Below are 21,164 nucleotides of genomic sequence, written 5' to 3'. Positions count from 1 at the left end.
GACCATATTACGGTATTTCCGTAAAGATGAATTGCTGGCCCTGGTTTCCCAGACCCTGAAGAGGCTGGAAGTTCCTGGGGCGGACTCTATAATGAAACCAAAGAAGAATCCCATTCTGATTTCCTGATGGAAAGCTCTTGCTAGTTTCCAGTACTGAAAGCCATCCAGGAGTTGACTGACCTGGAATGGGATGCCCCAGAAGAAAGTTTTAAAGGGGGACGAGTGTTATAAGCTCTATATCCACTGGATTTGGCAGTGAGAGAGCATTTGCGTTTCCCTAAAGTGGATGCACTGGTCTCTGCCATCTCTAAGCGTGCAAGTATCCCAGTGGAGGGAGGAATGGCCGTAAAGGATGCGCATGATAGACTGATGAGTCCAACCTTAAATAGATCTTTGATGCAGTAGCAATGACCTTACAGATTGCTTCTTGTTGTGCCCTGGTAGCTCATTCATGCCTACTCCTATCTCAGGAGATGGATGACTCGGGGGTGAATTCCTGAGCAGTTTAGAAACATAAAAACATAGAAATGACGGCAGAAGAAGACCAAATGGCCCATCCAGTCTGCCCAGCAAGCTATGCACTTTTTTTTTTTCCTCTTACTTGTTACGCTTGGCTCTTAGTACCTTTTAGTTCTATTTCCCTTCCATCCCACAATTAATGTAGAGAGCAGTGTTGGAACTGCATCTAATTGAATATGTAGCTTAGTTAGGGGTAGTAACCGCCTCAATAAGCAAGCTACACCCATGCTTTTGTTTACTCGACTATGTAATTCAGTCCTTGTTGGTTGTTGTCTATATATAGATCCTCTTTTCTCATTGCCCCTGCTGTTGAAGCAGAGAGCTGTGCGTTGAAAGTGAAGTAACAGACTTTCTCCCCTGCCGTTGAACCTGCCACCGCCTTTTTAGCTGATGCAGGCTTGGATCTAGTCTGTACTTCGGCCAGAGGAGTGGCCTCAGTGGTGGCAGCCAGAAGACAGCTATGTCTGCGAAATTGGTCAGCAGACGCAACCTCCAAGACAAATCTTACAAAGATGCCCTATAAAGGATCACTCCTTTTTGGAAGCAAATTGGAAAAGCTAGCCAGTAAATGGGGCGAATCTTCAGTTCTCCAGCTACCAGAAGATAAAAGAAAGCAGTTACAGCACTCCTCACATATGAAGGGTCAATCCAGGGGCTCCCACTGCTTTCGCACATACAGAAACTCAACATTTCATAGGTCTTGGCTCCTTGGGAGGTCTTAGTCTTTTCGTAGTCGACAACCTAAGAGAGGGGCAGTTTTGGGTTCAGGTTCGTCCCGAATCCCCCAATGAAATTTTGCCGACCTACCCTCGGAATGAGGAGATAGGGAGTGAAATGTCCCTCTTCTACCAGCGGTGGGTTGAGATCACTTCGGACAAATGGGTACTGGAGGTCATATGAGAAGGATATGCACTGGAATTTCACAGCACACCTCTGGACATATTTGACATCTCCTTGCCACTCCCAGCACAAGAAGCAGGCAGTGGAGACTACTCTTTTAAGGCTCCTCAGCATGAGGGCTATAATCCCAGTACCTGCGCCTCAGGAAAATATGGGGCATTATTCCATCTATCTTATAATACCCAAGAAGGAAGGTTCCTTTTGCCCCATCCATCCTGGACTCAAGAGCATCAACCAACATCTACGAGTGAGTTATTTCTGCATGAAAACCCTATGCTTCATGATAATGGCCATACAATCAGGAGAGTTCTTAACCTCCCTGGACCTATCTGAGGTCTAACTACATATTCCAATCCATCAAGAACACCATTTCTTATGCTTTGTGGTATTGGGTCGCCAATATCAGTTCCGGGTACTGCCCTTTTGGCCTAGCCACTGCCCCCAGAATGTTTCCCAAGATTATGGTGGTCGTAGCAGCAGCATTGAGAAACCAGGGACTCCTGGTGCACCCATACTTGGACGATTGGTTGATCCGGGCCAAGCCTTGGAAGAGAGTCTCCAGGTGACCAACAGGGTGACCTCCTTGCTTAAGGGAACTCAGCTGGGTCATAAACCTGGACAAAACAGTCTCAAGCCCTCCCAGTCCTTTGAATATCTGAGAGTCCTGTTTGACATGAAGCAGGCTAAGGTCTTCCTTCTGACCATGCGAATAAAGAAGTTGATGTCCCAAACGAGTCAGTTAAGTACGATACGCCCGACAGTATGGAGCTATCTTCAAATTCTCGGTTTGATGGCGACAACCCTGGAAGTAGTGCCGTGGGCAAGGGCATACATGCAACCACTTCAACACTCACTACTGTCATGTTGGAACCCGTAGTCTCAAGACTATTTGATTTGCCTCCACTCACCAATGGGCATATGCTCTCGACTCCAGTGGGGGCTGCAGGAAGATTTTCTGAGCAAGGGTTTACCCCGTGTTCCCCAAACTGGCTGATCCTCACAACAGACGCAAACCTCCAGGGCTGGAGAGCTCACTGTTGGGAACTGATGGCCCAGGGATGTTGGACCGAGGAAGAGGCACTCTGGAACTTCAAACCCCTGGAAGCCCAGACAGTTAGATTGGCATGTCTACAATTCAGCCACAGACTTCAGGTTCAAGCAGTCCGCATAATGTCAGATAACTTAACAATAGTAGCCTATATCAACCGCCAGGGTGGAACCAAGAGCCAGTAGGTGTCACAAGAGAGAGTGCTCCTTATGGAATGGACAGAAATACATCTACAGATGATCTCAGCCTCCCATATCACAGGAAAAGACAATGTCAGAGCAAACTTTCTAAGCAAGGAGAGTCTGGATCCAGGAGAGTGGGCATTGTCGGCCAAAGCTTTTCAGTTGATGATAGATACCTGTGTAAAATTATCTCGTATGCGATTGCAGATCAGTTTATTGTCAATGAATTTTTCTCAAAATTATGAACTGTATAAAAAATAAGACTGTGAGATGTGGAAAAACATGTTATTTTTCTTATTTTTATACAGTTCATAATTTTGAGAAAAATTCAAAAACTAGAAAATTTTCCTATAAACCACGTCGATACTATCCTCCTCCGTCCCGTGCTCGGCAGACTAGACCTCCCCAGAGAGGCCAGCCTAGACAAACCAGGGCTCCAAAAGACCAACCAGCCCCACAGGCGGGTCCAGCATCGGGTTTTTGACTCTTTTTTACAGAGCAGAAGCCAACCTTCAATTTCCACCATTCCTGTAGGAGGCCGCTTTTTCCTTTTCCACAACATATGGCGCACAATTACTACGGACCAATGGGTCCTTTCTATGGTCAACCAGGGTTACTGTCTAAACTTCCATCAATCACTCTCCGCTTCCATCAATCACTCTCTGCTTCTCGAAGCAGAGCTCTTGACTCTTCTGCACTCCAACGCCGTGGAACCGGTGCCTCGTCTGCAGTGGGGTCAGGGGTTCTACTCTCGGTATTTTCTAATACCAAAAAAATCAGGAGGCATTCGTTCAATTCTAGACCTGCGTGCCCTAAACAAGCACCTTTGCAGAGAAAAGTTCAGAATGGTAACCCTAGGCATCATGCTTCCTCTCCTACAACATGGAGATTGGCTCTGCTCTCTAGATCTCCAGGAGGTCTATGCCCACATTGCATATACCCTCCTCATCGGAAATATCTAAGGTTTGTAGTAGGCCACCATCATTATCAGTACCAGGTGCTACCATTCGGACTAGCATCAGCACCACGGGTATTTTCGAAATGCCTTGCAGTCGTCGCAGCTTATCTCCGACAGAACAACGTTCGTGTTTATCCATATCTAGACAATTGGCTCATCAGAGGCCCATCCCGGCAGGAAGTGCTCCACTCCCTCCATTTCACCATCAGTCTACTCCAATCCTCAGGATTCCTAATCAATTACCCAAAATCACATCTGTCTCCTTCACTCACCCTTTCGTTCATAGGAGCAGATCTAAACACTCTCCAGGCAAAAGCGTTCTTCCCAAACGATCGAGCACACTCATTAACAGCTTTGGCCAAAGCGGTGCAGACGAGTCAAACAACCATAGCTCGTCATCTGCTAATCCTCTTGGGTCACATGGTGTCTACAGTTCATGTCACTCCAATGGCTCGACTGGCCATGAGGATAACACAGTTGACTTTAAAGTCCCAGTGGTCCCAGTCAAGTCAACCCATGTCCCACATTGTCCAAGTCACCAGCCAGCTATGTCTCTCACTAGCTTGGTGAACAAGGGACTCCAATCTTCAGACAGGACTACCCTTCCAGTCACCAGAACCTCAAATTACTCTAACAGATGCATCCAATCTGGGTTGGGGAGCACATGTCAACCACCTCCAAACCTAGGGAACCTAGTCCAAACAAGAAGCGAAGCACCAGATAAATTTCCTGGAGCTTCGAGCAATTCGATATGCCCTACTGGCTTTTCTAGATTGTCTCTCCAACAAGGTAGTCTTAATTCTTATCCCTTACACGAATATCACTGTACCTTTGTATATAACATGACTATACTCTTGTATATATTACAGTACCCTTGTATCTACTGTATATACCTGTTCCCGTTAATACTGTACAAGTTATACGCCCCAAGTTCCGATCACCCCTGTTTTTTGTACTTTCTCTGTTCAGTTCCATGCAAACCGATATGATGTTTTGACGAATGCCAGCCTATAAAAAACGTTTAAATAAATAAATAAATAAATACCTCTAGCAAGGGGGCACAGGCTCCTTCCTTCTATGCCAGGATGCGGCACAGATCTGGGCCTGTGCTCTCTTCCACTCCATGCCACTCCATACCTGGCAGGCGTGGACAAAGTGATAGCGGACAATCTCAGCTGGACCTTTCATCCCCACAAATGTTCCCTGGACCCCACTGTAACAAACAATTTTCCACCAGTGGGGCCGCCCACACATAGACCTCTTTGCATCAGTTTACAACCACAAAGTGGACAACTTCTGCTCTCTACACCGCAGCCACAACACACCACCACGAGATGCCTTCGCCCACTCGTGGGCAACTGGTTTTCTGTATGCCTATCCTCCATTACCACTCATCAGCAAGACTCTCATGAAGTTACGGCAGGGCAGGGGCACAATGATCCTCATAGCCCCTCTCTGGCCACGTCAGGTTTGGTTCCCCATCCTCCGCGACCTCTCAGTCCAGCAACCAATTCGCCTGGGTACAGATACAACCCTGATAACGCAGAACAACGGGCTGTTGCGTCATCCGAACCTTCGCACCCTGTCTCTGACAGTTTGGATGTTGAAAGGTTAATCCGGCAATCTCTCAACCTCTCTGACAGTGAGTCCCAGGTCTTCATCGCTTCACGAAAGCCTTCTACTAGGAGATTATATCATTCCAAATGGAAAAGATTCTCCATATGGTGCGCTACTAAGGAAATAGATCCTTTTTCCTGTCCCATTCCAAAGCTCCTTGACTACCTTTGGTATCTCTCAGAAACTGGCCTACAGACTTCCTCCATCCGTGTACATATCGGCGCCATTTCAGCTTACCACAAAGCTATAGGAGATGCCCCGATCTCAGTGCAAACCCTAGTTGGGCGCTTTATGAGAGGATTACTACAATAAAGCCTCCATTGCGTCCTCCAGTTCCAATGTGGGATCTTAATGTTGTTCTAGCACGGCTCAAGCAACCGCCATTCGAGCCTTTGCATTCCTGTGAGCTTCAACACCTCACGTGGAAAGCGATCTTTCTAGTTGCTATAACATCGGCTCGCAGAGTCAGTGAACTACAGGCACTGTTAACATATACCCACTGTATACCAGATTCCTTCAAGATCATATGGTACTTTGCACACACCCTAAATTCTTGTCAAAAGTAGTGTCAGATTTCCACTTGAATCAGTCAATAATACTTCCCACCTTTTTTCCAAAGCCTCACACGCAACCAGGTGAGCGGGCTCTGCATTCCTTGTTGCTTTTTATTTGGACCACACTGCAGCCCATAGGAATTCCACCCAACTGTTTGTCTCCTTTGATAAAAACAAATTGGGAGCTTCGATGGGCAAGCAAACCCTATCTACCTGGCTGGCGGATTGTATCTCCTTCTGCTACCAAAAAGCAGGCTTTCCGCTACAAGAACGCGTGAGAGCGCATTCAGTAAGAGCTATGGCAACGTTAGTAGCACACCTACGTTCTGTACCTCTTGCTGACATCTGCAAAGCTGCAACATGAAGTTCTCTTCATACTTTTGCAGCTCATTACTGTCTCTACAAAGCTGGCAGGCAAGATTCTATCTGTCTGTTCTGCGTAATTTGTTTCTAGTTTTATAAGCCAACTTCCTTCTAGCGACCCACTGTAAAATTCAGGCTGCCCTCCTAACCAAAACCACCCCAGTTGAGTGCCTTATGCACGTCGTTGGGTGTTTTTGGCTTATTAAATCCGGGCATCCTGTAGCTCGCTACTCACCCATATGTGAGGACTACCATCCTGCTTGTCCTGGGAGAAAGCAGAGTTGCTTACCTGTAACAGGTGTTCTCCCAGGACAGCAGGATGTTAGTCCTCACGAAACCTGCCCACACCCTGCAGAGTTGGGTTCGCTTATGTTTTCTTATTTTATTTTTTCACTCGTACTTTTTACTACAAACGAGACTGAAGGGGGACCCCTGCTGGATGCAGGTTTAGAGGCATGCTGGGCATGCTCAGTGTGCCAGTCAAAGTTCTAGAAACTTTGAGAAAAGTGCTCCGTGATTGGGCTCCATCCTGATGATGTCATCCATATGTGAGGACTAACATCCTGCTGTCCTGGGAAAACACCTGTTACAGGTAAGCAACTCTGCTTTCCTGACTGATTCTGAGTCGTCCTCCCCGGAGTTACATTTCGTGACCCCTAGTGCTATTGGATTCTTTCCAGCGGAAAAGGTTTATTGTTGATAATGCATCATTAAAACCTTTCAAGTATCTGAAGGTCTGTATCATATCTCCTCTGCCCCTCCTGTCCTCCAGGGAATACATATTTAGGTCCTTTAAACTCTTCTCATAAGTCATTTGATGGAGACCTCCAACCATTTTGGTCGCCCTTCTCTGGACTGCGTCCAACCTGTCTCTATCCCTTTTGAGATACGGTCCCAGAACTGAACACGGTACTCCAGATGAGGCCTCACCAAGGACATGTACAAAGGGATTATTACTTCCTTTTTCTTACTAGATATTCCTCTCTCTATGCAGCCCAGCATTCTTCAAGCTTTAGCTATCGCCTTGTCACATAGCTTCGTCATCTTTAGATCGCTAGACACTATCACACCAAGATCACTCTCCTGTTCCATGCACAGCAGCACTTCACCCCCCATCGCATACAGTTCCTTCGGATTACCACATCCCAGATGCATGACTCTACTCTTCTTGGCACTAAATCCCAGTTGCCATATCTTTGACCACTCTTCAAGCTACCTTATATCACGTCTCATTCTCTCCACTCCTTCCAGCATGTTCACTCTGTTGCAGAACTTAGTTTCATCTGCAAATAGACAAACTTTCCCTTCTATCCCTTCCGCAGTTTCGCTCACAAAGACGTTGAACAGAACCGGTCCCAACACCGATTCCTGCGGCACTCCACTTAACACCATTCTCTCTTCAAAGTAGGTTCCATTTACCATCGCACGTCTATCCATCATCCAGTTTGTAATCCACGCCACCACCTTGGCGCTCACTCCCAAGCTTCTTATTTTATTCACGAGTCTTCTATACAGGACAGTATCAAAGGCTTTACTAGAATCCAAGTTAATCACTTTGAGTGCTCTTCCCTGATCCAATTCTCTAGTCACCCAATCAAAGAAATCAATCAGATCTGTCTGACAGGACCTTCCCCTGGTGAATCTTTGCTGTCTCGGATTGTAGGTAGTTCACTATCCTTTCTTTCAGCAGAGTCTCCATTAATTTTCCCACCGAGGTGAGGCTAACCGGCCGGTAGTTTCCAGCCTCCTCTCTGCTCTCACTCTTGTGAAGCGGGACCACCACTGCTCTTTTCCAGTCACTTGGCACCACTCCCGTTTCCAGGGATCTAATGAACAGGTCACTCAGTGGATCCCCCAGCACATCTCTGAGGTCCCTCAGTATCCTCGAATGAATCTCATCAGGCCCCATGGCTTTGTCCACTTTCAGTTTTCAGCGCTTCCCATACATTCTCTTCTGTAAACTGAGTTTCGTCAAATCCACCCCCATCCACAGTCTTGTTAACCAGCGACGGTCCTTCTCCAGGGTCTTCCTTAGTGAACACCGAACTGAAGTATTTGTTTAATATTTCCACCTTTTCTTCATCCCCTTCCACACATTGATCCTTTTCACCTTTGTTTCATTATACCCCTTCGGATCTTTCTCCTTTCTCTGATATATCTGAAAAACGTTTTGTCACCTCTCTTTACCTCTTTGGCAATTCTTTCTTCCGTCAGACTTTTTGCTTTCTTGATTATTTTCTTAGTCTCTCTCAGTTTAACCAGATATTCTTCCCTATGTTCCTCTTTTTGGGATCCTTTATATTTCTTGAATGCTGTTCTTTTTATTTTTATTAGCCACCTCCTTTGAGACCCAGATATGTTTCTTATTTCTCCTCCTTTTGCTTACTTTTCTAACGTAAAGATTAGTTGCCTTTGTAATTTCTCCTTTTAGTTTGGCCCACAGTTGTTCCACCTCTCCCATTTTCTCCCAGTCTTCAAGTTCCATCTCCAGGAATTTTCCCATTTCAGCAAAGACCATATTTTTGAAGTTCAAAACTTGTCTTCAAGTGACTTCTCCGTATTGTATTTGCAGTATCAAACCATGCCGTTTGATGATCTCAGGTGCTAAGGTGAGCCCCCATCCGGACATTTGAGATTCTATCCCTGTTTGTGAGTCAAGAATAGCTCCCTCCGTCATGGGTTCTTTACCATTTGTTTGAACAGAGCCCCTTGCGGGATCTCCACTATCTCTCTACTTCTGATAGTTGAGGATATTTGGAGGAAATGACATTTGAAAAGCAGGAATAAGTTGATGGGAGTAGAGTTCAACATCTTCCTCATTTGCCAGTCCTGTCTTTAGTGTTCCCTTCTTCCATGCCTCTCCAATTTTGAAAATGAGTGATATCTGTTTTCTCCGTTTCATGTGAAAATTGTTTCTGCTAGTTGAGAGGTTGGTACAGATATTTATCCTAATCACTGATGGAGGTCTGATTCGTTAAGAACATCCAGTTTTAAATGTCGCATAACACCTCAGCACTATCCCTGACACCCACACAGAATAACCCTATGAGCATTTGGAGGGTCCTGCCAAGCACTGTCCAGGCCCACCTGTACACACCTGCTTGCCTCTGGGCAATTCCCACCTGCAAGCTATCCCCTGGTGGTTTCTAGAGATATTGGAACTGCACACAACCGTAGAGTCCTAGAAAAACACCCAGAGACCAAAAACACACGTTACCGAAATTGTTAGTCACTCCAAGACAGACAGAGGTAATAAACTAATAAGTTTATTAACAAAAAGTAAGAACAGTGAGCAGATGAAAGATCTAAACTGCAAACAGAAGTGAAACAAGGATTATACAGCAAAATTTAACTGAACACTTTTCACTACTTAGATTGTACCTGGGGAGGTCAGAAAAAAGGCTATTTACAGAAACTGAACAGGGCCTCAACACAGAGATCTGCTCCCTCTGTATCTCAGCTGAGACTAGAGAGTTCTAGAACCTTCAAAGCTGGTTATCTGTCTGCAGGGCCAATCCGTGCATACAGTACCAACAATTGCTCCCTGACCAATGGCATTCTGACCTATAATAGTTTTTTGGCCAATAGCACTGCAGGTTGTTTCGGTCTTATATTTCCTCAGGGATGCTGGAATGTATAAGCAGTTCAAGCTTCCTTCTGGATAAAGGCAGCATCCAAAGCCTGTGCTTTTGAACTACAGTGCAGAAGTCAAACACCACCTGCACAGAGGTGATGCTTGACAGCACAGGCCAGCACAGAGGAAATGAGCGCTCTAGGGAAAAGTGTCACAGGGCAGAGCAATAAACCACAAAGCATGCAAAAATCCCCATTTCGTCATACTAAACATTTAACTGAAGAGAAAAGGATGATGAAAAACCCTATGAATGTAGGTAATGATACCTTAATTTTCTGCAGCCTGCATGTTACATGTGTTCTTTTGATGTATTCTCAAGTATGTGATGGCTATAGCTGCAGTCCTGTGCTTTTTCCTCACATTCTTTTTCCTCTTTTCTTCTTTCAGTCTGAGTTTGAAGAGAAAATAAGGCTTGTTAAAATTGGGGTGCAGATGAGCACTCTATTCCAAGGGCAAGTAGCCACTCTTCAGCCCTCTTCCAATATCCCGGTAGGTACCATCGTCTACCTTGCCACCAGGGTCTTTTCTGTCTGCTCATTAGTTAACAATAAGCCTGCTACTCCAGAGTTGTAGAATGGCTTGCAGGTACCCAGTATGGTCGAGCATGTGTAAATCATATGTGCCAATATATTAAAAATCATTGTAATTAAAAGTGTTGATGGAGTGGGCTTGTGTGTGTGTCTTTGAGCATTTTCTCCTGTTTTCCCAATCTTCAGAAACTCACCTAAAACATAGAATTGTTGATGATGTAAAATGCAGCCCTTAAAAATTCTCCTGTTGTGTCTTGTGGGTTGGCTCAGGGGTTCTGTGGGTTAGCTGGATTGGGCAGGAGCTTTACACACAATTCCAAATGAGATCTCAATTCGTGAGAACACACCTTCTAACGGTTGTAAAACTGGATGAAATTGGTCCAGAGAGCAGCTACTAAAAATGGTCAACAGTGTTCATCATAAAGCCTATATGGGACAGACTTAAAGAAAGAAGGGGAAGATATGATAGAGGCATTGAAATACCTCCAGGAATAAATGCATGGGAAGGTGAGTCTCTTTCAAGATAAAAGAAGCTTTGGGGATGGGAGTGAAAGAGGGTAGCCCCAGGAGTAATCAAAAGGAAATATTGCTTTACAGAAATGGTGGTGGACGCACGCAACAGTCTCACTGTAGAGGTGGTGCAGATGAGGACTGTATCATGATTCAGGAAAATATGGAACAAGCACAGAGGATCCCTAAGAGATAAAAAGGGGCTATAAAACTGAGCAAGAGATGTGAAAGAACAAATTAAATGGGTTTACATGGTCTTTATCTGCTGTCATAATACGTTTCCATTTCATCCTGCTGTATCACTCTGGTCAAAACATATGGGTTATCTCCTCCTACCAGCAGCTGGAGGCGGAGCACACTGAGTTCTTCTGTGACATCATCGCCACCTTATGCAGGTGGGTGCAGCACTGGAAAAGCCCGGGATTCAGTGCCTCCAGCAGATGATAGGACGTTTGGTAGTGCAGCAGAATTTATTGGAAGGCACTGACACCGCATTGGGCCAGGCCCCTGGTGCGGCTGGGAGAGCGAGCCCGCCTGCTTGGAAAGGCTCCCCATTCCCAGAGGGGACTTGTTAGAGCCTTGGGGGGGGGGGGAGGAGGGGTAGATAATATCCTGAAAAGAAAATGAAGAAAGGAGACGCAAAAAAAAAGAGAACCTGTTTTTCAGGCACAGATGAGAAAATCCTCCTGCCTGTCCCCGTCTCCCCCCCCCCCCCCCCCCCTCCCTCTCCTGCTCTCTGTTCGGCCTGGCAGTCTTCTCTTAAAAAAAAAAAAATTTAATTAATCGGAGAGAGAGAGAGACTCTGAGGAGGCCCATTACATGGATTGGGCTGGGTAGCTTTCCTTTGGAGTAAGTGCTAGGGAGGAACCGCGGGGCCTCTCTGCTCTGCTTGCAGGGGGGGGGGGGTGATTGATCTTTGGCCTCCAGAATACCGGTGCTGCTCCTGCTACTTCGGATTTTTTGCAGCCGGAGGCTTCATTGGAGAAGGCATCAGGTGCGCCAGTTTTGGCAGAAGTGTCGGCCATTTTGAGCCGGATTTCCACGAGTGTCCCAATGCTTCAGCTCACAGAGTGTGGCAACCTCATCCCCAAATTTCTCACTGAGGGGCCCCTTAGACTAGACCCACTTGGATCAGACACAGAAATATGGAGAGTTTGTTACTGTCTCTCTCTCTCCATCTGCTGCCTGGCAGGCATAACCCGTTCGTATGGACTGGCCTGACTGGATTAAGAGAAATACTGGGTTTTTCTTGTGCTGCACTTACCTATACCTAGTGGCGATGATGTCAAGGAAGAAATCAGTGCGCTCTGCCTCCATCTGCTGGTAGGGTGGGGGGGGGGGGGGGGGGGCATAACCCAGCTGTTCAGACTGGACTCGTGTAGCAGAACTCATGGAAAGAAAATTAACAGGTAAAGATTTCTCCTCCTCCACTGGTTCTCTTCCCCTAGAGTGGGGCTAAGATGGAACAAGTTTACAGGAGGATGGCTGAAGAAAGGGCCAAGTACCAACAGCCACACCTGTGTAGATACCACAGTCCATGAATACAGCCAACCTTAGCAGGCAGGAGCTCACAGGTCTAGTGCCTGTCTGCTTTGGCAATCCCCTCTTAAAATAATTGCAGTTGCTGAAATAGGCTGTGCAGAAACATTAATGCCATGGTGAGATGTTCCACCCTACGCACGGACCCCTGCAGGAGTGACAAGAGTTAACAATTTAAGCTGTGAAATGAACAGATGAGAGGAGGAGTACAAGAACTGAATGCTGAAGGCCGACTGCCGGAGACATAAACAATTGATCTCACTACTGAGTCGGGCCCGGTCACTGTGACATTTCTCCTGGCAATTCAGTTCTTGTATTTCCCTGCTTCTCTCTTCTGCAGCTTAACTTGTTAACCCTTCCGGGATCTGTGCGTGGGCTGCCGCTCGAGGAAAGTAGCACGTCTCATCTCTCCTAACCTTTCCTGGAAGTGTGCATTGTCTACCTGCCGCCTTGGTAAATAGATAAGGAGCAGAGGCTGCAAATTTAAAGTGGTACTCCCATGAATAATAAGTAAGTTGTGGGTTTTTGGTCCACCTTTCCAAATAATGCTCAAGGCAGCTTTATGGCACAATAAGTCCCTTCCCTGCAGAGCTTACAATCTAAGTGGGTACCTGAGATAAAGTGACTTGTGCAGAGTCTCAAGGAGTGTGAGTGGAGGAAGTGGGGATTTGAATCCTCGTTTCCCTCTTTCTCAGCCCATTCCTCTAACCCAGATGTGGACATGCGACTTGGGTCCCTGGTGTGCTTTTATTTCCGCCCGCGACAGCCCCCTAGCTTTGGCCTGTAGCAGCAGGAAGATTAGATGAGGAGGGAGGTGGCCTGGCTCTCAATCCACAAATATTTCTGCAAGCTGGCAGAGAGCACTCCTGGGTACCCCCAGGCTCTCTGGGCTCAGTGCATGATGGCTTCAGGATGGGAGCACTCAGGAAAGGGGAAAAAGGCCCGGCTTCAACTTTTTTATATTTTCCTGCTGGCTTCCATGCCATCACTTTCCTCCCATTCCATTCTTTTTGGGGAGCGGGGAAGTGGGATCTTTTGTTCCCCACCCCCTCCCCTCCCACACTGCTCTTCGGGGTTTCCAATCAGCCCACGATGTAAGCTAGAGCCACTATTGTAGCCTCTGGCAGGGGAGGAAGGTTTACCCACCCAGTTCTGACCACTCGAGCCACATGTCTTCCTGTGATTTTGATGTGGCAGGAGAGTCATGCACTGCAGTTGGTTTTATTGCAACAGTGGAAAGTAACAGGACTTGAGGGAAAGTGCCCACTGTCAGGCCAATACAGTAAAACCCGTGGGAGAGCCGGCGCTCCGAGGCGAGTGCCCGCTCTCCCGACACGCGCACAGGCCACTCTCCTGTGCGCGCGATTTAGTATGCAAATGAGGGCCTGCGGTAAAAAAAAGGCGCAAAGGACACTAGCGCGTCCCTAGCGCCTCTTTTTTTGACAGGAGCAGCAGCTGTCAGCGGGTTTGACAGCCGACGCTCAATTTTGCCGGTGTCAGTTCTCAAACCCGCTGACAGCCACGGGTTCGGAAAACGGACGCTGGCATAATTGAGCATCCGTCTTCCAGGCCGCTGGCCGATTTTAAATTTTTTTTTTTTCAATTTTTTAATTTTGGGGCCTCCGACTTAATATCGCCATGATATTAAGTCGGAGGTTGTACAGAAAAAGCAGTTTTTCTGCTTTTCTGTACACTTCCCCAGCAACCGCCAGAAATTAACGCCAACCTTTGGGCAGGTGTTAATTTTTTAAAGTAAAATGTGCGGCTTCGCTGCACAGTTTGCTTTCTGGATCGCGCGGGAATAGCTAATAGGGCCATCAACATGCATTTGCATGTTGCGGGCGCTATTAGTTTCGGGGGGGGGGGGGTTGGATGCGTGTTTTCGACGTGCTATTACCCCTTACTGGATAAGGGGTAAAGCTAGCGTGTCGAAAACGCGCGTCCAAACTCGGGCTAACTTGGCCAGTGTGTAATCTGGTGGTCTGCTGCACCCCCTGAGATCCTGCTTCCACGCTCCTGGCTACTCCTTGCTGTGCAGTCTCTAACTAGTCACATGACCCCCCCCCCCCCCCCCCCACTCTTAAACTTCAGTTGTAACTTTTTTGGAGGCGAAGGGGCATTGATTTGATATGAATGATCTTGTACAGTGTAATGCATGCCACCATACAATTTAAATTAATATTAATAATTTTTGAATATACAATTTTTTTATTTTATTTTATTTTTTTAGTTTTAGTGAAATATTCTAACAATAGTGTTCCAACCCGAAGAAGCAGTAGTTACATTTAAAGCTGTTTGCATATTAGTGTCAAAAAATAATCTTTGTGATTGTGCTTCTCTCTGCAGGTAGTTCAAGATAGCATCCTTATTAATGACCCAGCTGTGGTAATGTACTCATCCACACCTGCACAGGCCTATTCTGCTAGATTCGGTACTTTATCCAGCCCTAAAAAACAAGGCACAGTGCCCTCGATGGTCCACAGTCTTGGCGATAAGGCAGCCGTGCCTACGAGCTCCCATTCCGATTCGAGTATTGATGCTGACACAGTGGATGTGCCCTCGCTTACTACAAGAAAATCTTGCCCTGAGAAAACTCCTGTGGCACCATCTGTGATGGCAGCTAAGGGCATCGGCCAGAACAAAAAGGGAAAGAAGAAATCAAGCCAGCCGCCAGCAGAGAACCTCATAGCACCGAGCAAGCAGCAGGCACCCAAACAATCATACGATCGGATCACGGAGCAGCTGATCACCATTTTTCCACATTTCAGCAGGTGGACCAAGATGATTTTTTTTTTTTTTTAATCATTTGTCTAGCATAACTATTTAAAGTGCATTGCCAATACATGCTGGACTAGTACCTTAAAATGTCCTTGTACTGAGTAAGTTGTCATTAAAATGAAACCTTTAGAAGTGCAAGTAGGCTGGCCCCGTGGCCCAGGTGGCAAGCACTGTGCCATGCAGAAGGTCCCAGGTTTGTTCCACAAATAGGGCCTTCCACTGCCCGGGATGGAGGTGGAGGGGGCTGGGATTTGGCAGATTCAGGACTCATGCTTCCAAAGCAGCCCAGGTTCATGGTCCCCAGCCCAGGACCATCCCTGCAGTGCCCAGACGAGGTATGTTGGTCAGAGGGATATAAAATAGGGAAGGAGGAAGACTCACACCAGATCCCAGCCCTGGCTCTAAATGAGCTGGGAAGTGCATAGGAGCTGAGGGGATGTTGTTGTCCAGTGCTGGAAGGACTGCGCCCCGAACACTTTGCAGGAGCTTCATGCAGAAACTACAATCTTGGCCTTTTAGGCACAGCCATGGGAACCCCACCCCCCTGAGACCTTTCACTTCAAGGGAGCTTCATTTCAGCTTCTGTTAATTAGGAAAGTAACGGGAGCTTGGTTATTACAAGAGCCAAGAATGAACTTTGGCCTTTGAGAATTTTAAGGCACATTAGTGATACTCAGTGCCTTAAAAAGTCTTGGCACCCTTGTACATTTTTCATGTTTTGCAGTTGAAAAAAAATAAAAATATATTTTCCTAGCGTGTAGCCAGATGGACTCAGGACCAATGCGTTATGTGCTCCCCTGCTAGCAGATGGAAATGGAGTCAGGTTTCAAAGGTGACGTCACCTTAGATATACCTCTGCAGTGACCTCAGCCATTCATTATCTCTCCGTCTCCTAGTAGATGTGGACGTGCTATCCCCACACCAGCATTGGTGTTTAGCCGGATTGCAGTACTAGTTTGAAGAAGAAAATTTACTTTTAAATTGGAGAAAGATCGAGCCCTGCTCTCCTCCGGTGATACCTAAAGGTCCCTCCCCCAGTTGAGAAATCCTGAGGCAGTTTCTGAGATCCCTCAGAGGTGTACCAGCCAGTTCCCGGGGTGGACTTTGCTTCTGAAGCAGCTGAAAGGCAGCAGGTGCAGGAAGCAGAGCACGGTGGTGACGACCTAAGTCGTCGTCGTCGTCCCCCCCCCCCCCCCCCCCCCCCCCCCGCAGCCAGAGACCATCTCTGTACTCAGCCAGTAAGCGCTGAGCCCAGGTAAGTAAAGAAGAACTCATATTCAGAGACATGGAAGGGCTTCAGTAAGTCTCTCCTACAATCTCCTTGCTCGGCGCATCATATCGGCAACATTCCTGATCCCATTAGGGCAAGGGAAGGGAGTTTCCGAGCGGGTTGAGTGGGCCCCCCCCGAAGGGCTAGGCCCCTCTTCAGGCTCTGTGGGCACTCCACGTGGCAGACCGCGGCGGCGCCATTTTCCCCCATCGACCATCTGTACGTGCGGTGCGGGCTAGCCCTGTTGTGCACCTAACGCGCGCATAAGTGCGCACACACTTGTGCAAATACCAGTGTGCATAACCGTGCACATACCTGTGACGTAGTACTCCCTACACACCTTCTCCAGATTCTGCGGCCCGGATGTTCAGGCCCGAGAAGACGCAGCCTTCGCAAGGGCAGTACTAAGTAGGCCACGGGCAGCCTCCCGCCCTGTCCGGGAGTAGCTTTTGTACATCCCACTGGTCCTGAGTCCATCTGGCTACACGCTAGGAAATGGAGAAATTACTTACCTGATGATTTCATTTCCTTATTGTAGACAGATGGACTCAGCATCCCGTCCACAGCTGCCCCAGAAAAGGAGGACCTCGGAAAGCGAACCTCCGGACTAAACAATTATGGGTAAGACATTGTCTACCCCTAGTTCAAGACACCCACAGTTAGTCTGGTGTTGGCGTTAGCTTGGTCGAGTGTACTGGCGGTATCCAGTTTTTTGAATCAGTTTAATCAAGTTTAAGAAGTTTAATCAAGTTGTTTATGCAAGATATATATCCACAATGGCTTTTCGAGGAGGATGCTGAGGTCACTGCAGGGATATATCTAGGGTGATGTCAGCTTTGAAATCTGACTCGGTCTCCCATCTGCTAGCAGAAGAGCACATAACCCACTGGTCCTAAGTCCATCTGTCTACATTAAGGAAAATTAAATTTTCAGGTAAGTAATTTCTCCATTGCAGAAGTTTCTAAGCCCTGATTGCTTCCAAGGCAGCTCCTCCTCCACTCTCTGGACAAGTCCTGCTTGGAGAGAGGGAGGTAAGAGAAGAAATGGAAATAAAAACCAGAAAGGGGAAGGAGAAATGCATTCCAACTTCAAACCTTTAACATTTCCTTAAGTAAAGGGGAATCTGATTTTCAAAGATTTAGTTCTTGACAAAGCTGTTGGGTGCCTTTCATGCCCTGAATTTTTTTTTTATTTCTCTTCCTTACAGCACTGATCTTGCTAACTTTATAAAAGAAGTGAGAACTAAAAATGGAAATACATTTTCTCGTTTGAGTTATGATGAAATGATCAGCCAGGTTACAGAACACATACTCGACCAGCAGAGCAAGACGTCTTCAGCATCACCACAGCAGGTGATGGAATAGCCAAGAGTCTGTGTACCGAAACCTGTTTTTGCCCTGAGTTCGTTGCTACCTTTGTTCAGGGCAGAAAAATGAGTTTCATGAGTGCATCATGTGCAGCAAGAGAAACCAACCATGGGTTCCCGGTGCTAGGCCAATTTGAGTGCTAGCACACTCGCCTCTTGGCCATAAGGTCATGCGTGTGAGATGCCAGCCCTTACTGGGTCTTGGACTCTGTTTGCTAGCCAGTTTCAGGAGGGTAGTGGCTCCATCTGCTCAGGCCTGGATTTCAGTACAAGCAACAGTCCACTGCCTGCAATGCTAAATTTTCATAGGTACAGTAATGCCATGCCACCATCTGGGCCTTTCACTGCCTCAGCAGCAATTTCAACAATCTTCAGCATAGGGCCGTGAGCCCTCATATGCTGAAAGGTCCTGTGTTGACCCCGCCCCCCCTCCTCAGTACGAGCTTTCCAGTTACCATGGAAACCAGTTTGAGGGGTGGGATCACTTCAGTACTTGTCAGTACACAAGGGCTTGATGGCCCCATGCTGAATTTTCGTTTTGGAGTTGTGACTGTTGTGGGGTCTGCATTGCTGAAACTCTGAGGGTGAGGGTAGGGACACACTGGGAGAGAGGGATGGATCTGGCTAGGGTTAGGTTCGGGATCTCTGGCATCTCCGATCACATTGGTGGAAACCCCTCCTCCCTTCCTATGGGTACTCTGATTTTAAATCCAGCCTTGCTCTTGCCCTATTCAGAGTGAAGATCTTTAGGTAAAGACTTTATTCTGCTGTCTGATTATTGCATTACATAGACTCTGTTGTGAAAGAAAAAGGCAACGGGAAGGGCAGCCTGGATGCACGGATTTCTCACCAGTGACACTAACGCAGCATGTGTTGTGCACGGCTGTGATTAAACCAAAGTGATGCTGTAAAAATGTATTGATGTGTGACAAATTATTGCAGAGGAAGAGCAAATCAGAGATGTGTTAATTCACTCTCTTCATAATACTTTTCTAAAATATTGATAAATATCTGTATATTAGTTTTGGCATGAGTAAATAAGACTATTTTACTGCTACTACTAAGCATTTCTATAGCACAACATGACACGCAGAGCTATACAAAAAGACAGTCTCTTCTCAATAGAGCTTGCAGTCTAATAAGACAAACATAGCTAGTGATTGTTTTTGTAGAAAGGCGCAGAGGTAAGAGGAAGTGTGGGAAGATCAGCCTGAGACCTGTGATTACCATAAGAGAAGAAACACTGTGGCTGCATTTTTGACACAAGGGTCAGCGCTATGCACCATTTTTTTTCTCCCAGCTCAGGTAGGCGTGTAGTTAAAGTAAAGAGGAAGAAGCACATTTACTGAGTTTCCGTTCACACCTAATGTCTGCTTAGAGGAGCTCCAGAGCCAGTACCACCCACCCCTAGCTCATCCTTTAATTTATAGGCAGGTGCCACTTACAAAAGAACACCTTATTGAGAATTTGATCATTCCCTTGTAGGCCACTACCAGACATATAGTGAATTCACTAATACATTTAAAGGACATTAATTAGACACATTCATACTCCCATAGCAACCTAAAACTTAAGTAGGAACTGAACAAATTTGAGATGAAGGCAGCAGTCCAGCAGCAAGAGGGGGGCTTCCCAGTCTTTTGCATCGAGTGTCACATGTATGATTTTTTACCCACCGGTGAGAAATTGTACATGTGCATGCGATGCAAAGAGCTCCTGGCTCTCAGAGAACGAGTCCAATCTCTGGAGGCTAGAGTGGCAGACCTGGAGGAGCTGAGGCAGACAGAGAGGTATATAGATGAGACCCTCAGGGACATAGTAGTCAAGTCCCAACTTCAGACTGGCAGCCCTGGTGCTGCCTTGGAGGAAGAAGGTCTCATGATTGGAGAGCATCAACCTGATGCAGCAGGAAAGGATCCTATAGCAAGGATCTGCTCTCCAGGTGATGCATTGTCCTTTTGCACCGAGGATATCTCCCCAAGGCCTACTGCCCAGGAGGGAAGGGTTAGGTCGGCCGTCATAGTTGGTGATTCGATTATTAGGAATGTAGATAGCTGGGTGGCGGGTGGGCGTGAGGATCGCCTGGTAACATGCCTACCTGGTGCGAAGGTGGCGGACCTCACGCGTCACCTAGATAGGATTTTAGACAGTGCTGGGGAGGAGCCGGCTGTCGTGGTACATGTGGGCACCAACGACATAGGAAAATGTGGGAGGGAGGTTCTGGAAGCCAAATTTAGGCTCTTAGGTAGAAAACTTAAATCCAGAACCTCCAGGGTAGCATTCTCTGAAATGCTCCCTGTTCCACGCGCAGGTCACCAGAGGCAGGCAGAGCTCTGGAGTCTCAATGCGTGGATGAGACGATGGTGCAAGGAAGAGGGATTCAGTTTTGTTAGGAACTGGGGAACCTTTTGGGGAAGGAGGAGTCTCTTCTGAAGGGATGGGCGCCACCTTAACCAGGGTGGAACCAGACTGCTGGCGCTAACCTTTAAAAAGGAGATAGAGCAGCTTTTAAACTAGAACAAAGGGGAAAGCTCAGCAGTGCATGGTTCGGAGAGAGGTATCTTCAAAGGATATTAATGATGCATTAGAATTAGGGCATCCCGACAGTGAGGTCCCAATAATAAGAAAAGTAGTCCAAGTGCCTGTAACTAAAAACTCAGCTGTGCTAAAAAATTCTAACTTATCCCTATCAATTAAAAAGCAGATTGAAAATACAAACAAAAAACAAACTTTGAAATGTTTGTATGCTAATGCCAGAAGTCTAAGAAGTAAGATGGGAGAATTAGAATGTATAGCAGTGAACGATGACATAGACTTAATTGGCATCTCAGAGACATGGTGGAAGGAGGATAACCAATGGGACAGTGCTATACCGGGGTACAAATTATATCGCAATGACAGAGAGGAGCACCCGGGAGGCGGTGTGGCGATTTATGTCCGGGATGGCATAGAATTCAACAGGAAGACTAAATGCACAATTGAATATGGGTAGAAATCCCTTGTGTGTCAGGGAAGACTATAGTGAAAGGAGTATACTACCATCCACTTGGTCAAGATGGTGAGACTGATAGTGAAATGCTAAGAGAAATTAGGGAAGCTAACCAGATTGGTAGTGCGGTAATAATTGGAGACTTACATTTACCCAGTCAATATTGGGGTAATTGATCATTGGTACATGCTAGAGATATAAAGTTCCAGGATGGAATAAATGACATTTTTATGGAGCAATTGGTTCAGGAACCGACAAGAGAAGGAGCAATTTTAGATCTAATTTTCAGTGGAGGACAGGATTTGATGAGAGAGGTAACGGTGGTGGGGTCGCTTGGCAATAGTGATCATAATATGATCAAATTTGAATTAATGACTGGAAGGGGGACAGTAAGCAAATCCATGGCT

General features: G+C 46.6%; 1 protein-coding gene across 1 annotated transcript in view; it reads left to right on the top strand.

Moving 5' to 3' along the window:
* Positions 1-21,164, top strand: part of TTC3 (tetratricopeptide repeat domain 3) — a 331,906-nt gene that overhangs the window by 295,986 nt on the left and 14,756 nt on the right. The window contains exons 42-44 of the mRNA XM_029603249.1: positions 10,163-10,264; positions 14,701-15,125; positions 17,610-17,754. Of these exons, the coding sequence (XP_029459109.1) occupies positions 10,163-10,264; positions 14,701-15,125; positions 17,610-17,754 (672 nt within the window). The remainder of the gene's footprint in view (positions 1-10,162; positions 10,265-14,700; positions 15,126-17,609; positions 17,755-21,164) is intronic.

Source organism: Rhinatrema bivittatum, chromosome 5, assembly GCF_901001135.1.
Source record: "Rhinatrema bivittatum chromosome 5, aRhiBiv1.1, whole genome shotgun sequence".
NCBI lineage: Eukaryota > Metazoa > Chordata > Amphibia > Gymnophiona > Rhinatrematidae > Rhinatrema > Rhinatrema bivittatum.
Note: the sequence above shows the minus strand (reverse complement) of the source record. Positions and strands in the feature narration are given on the sequence as shown.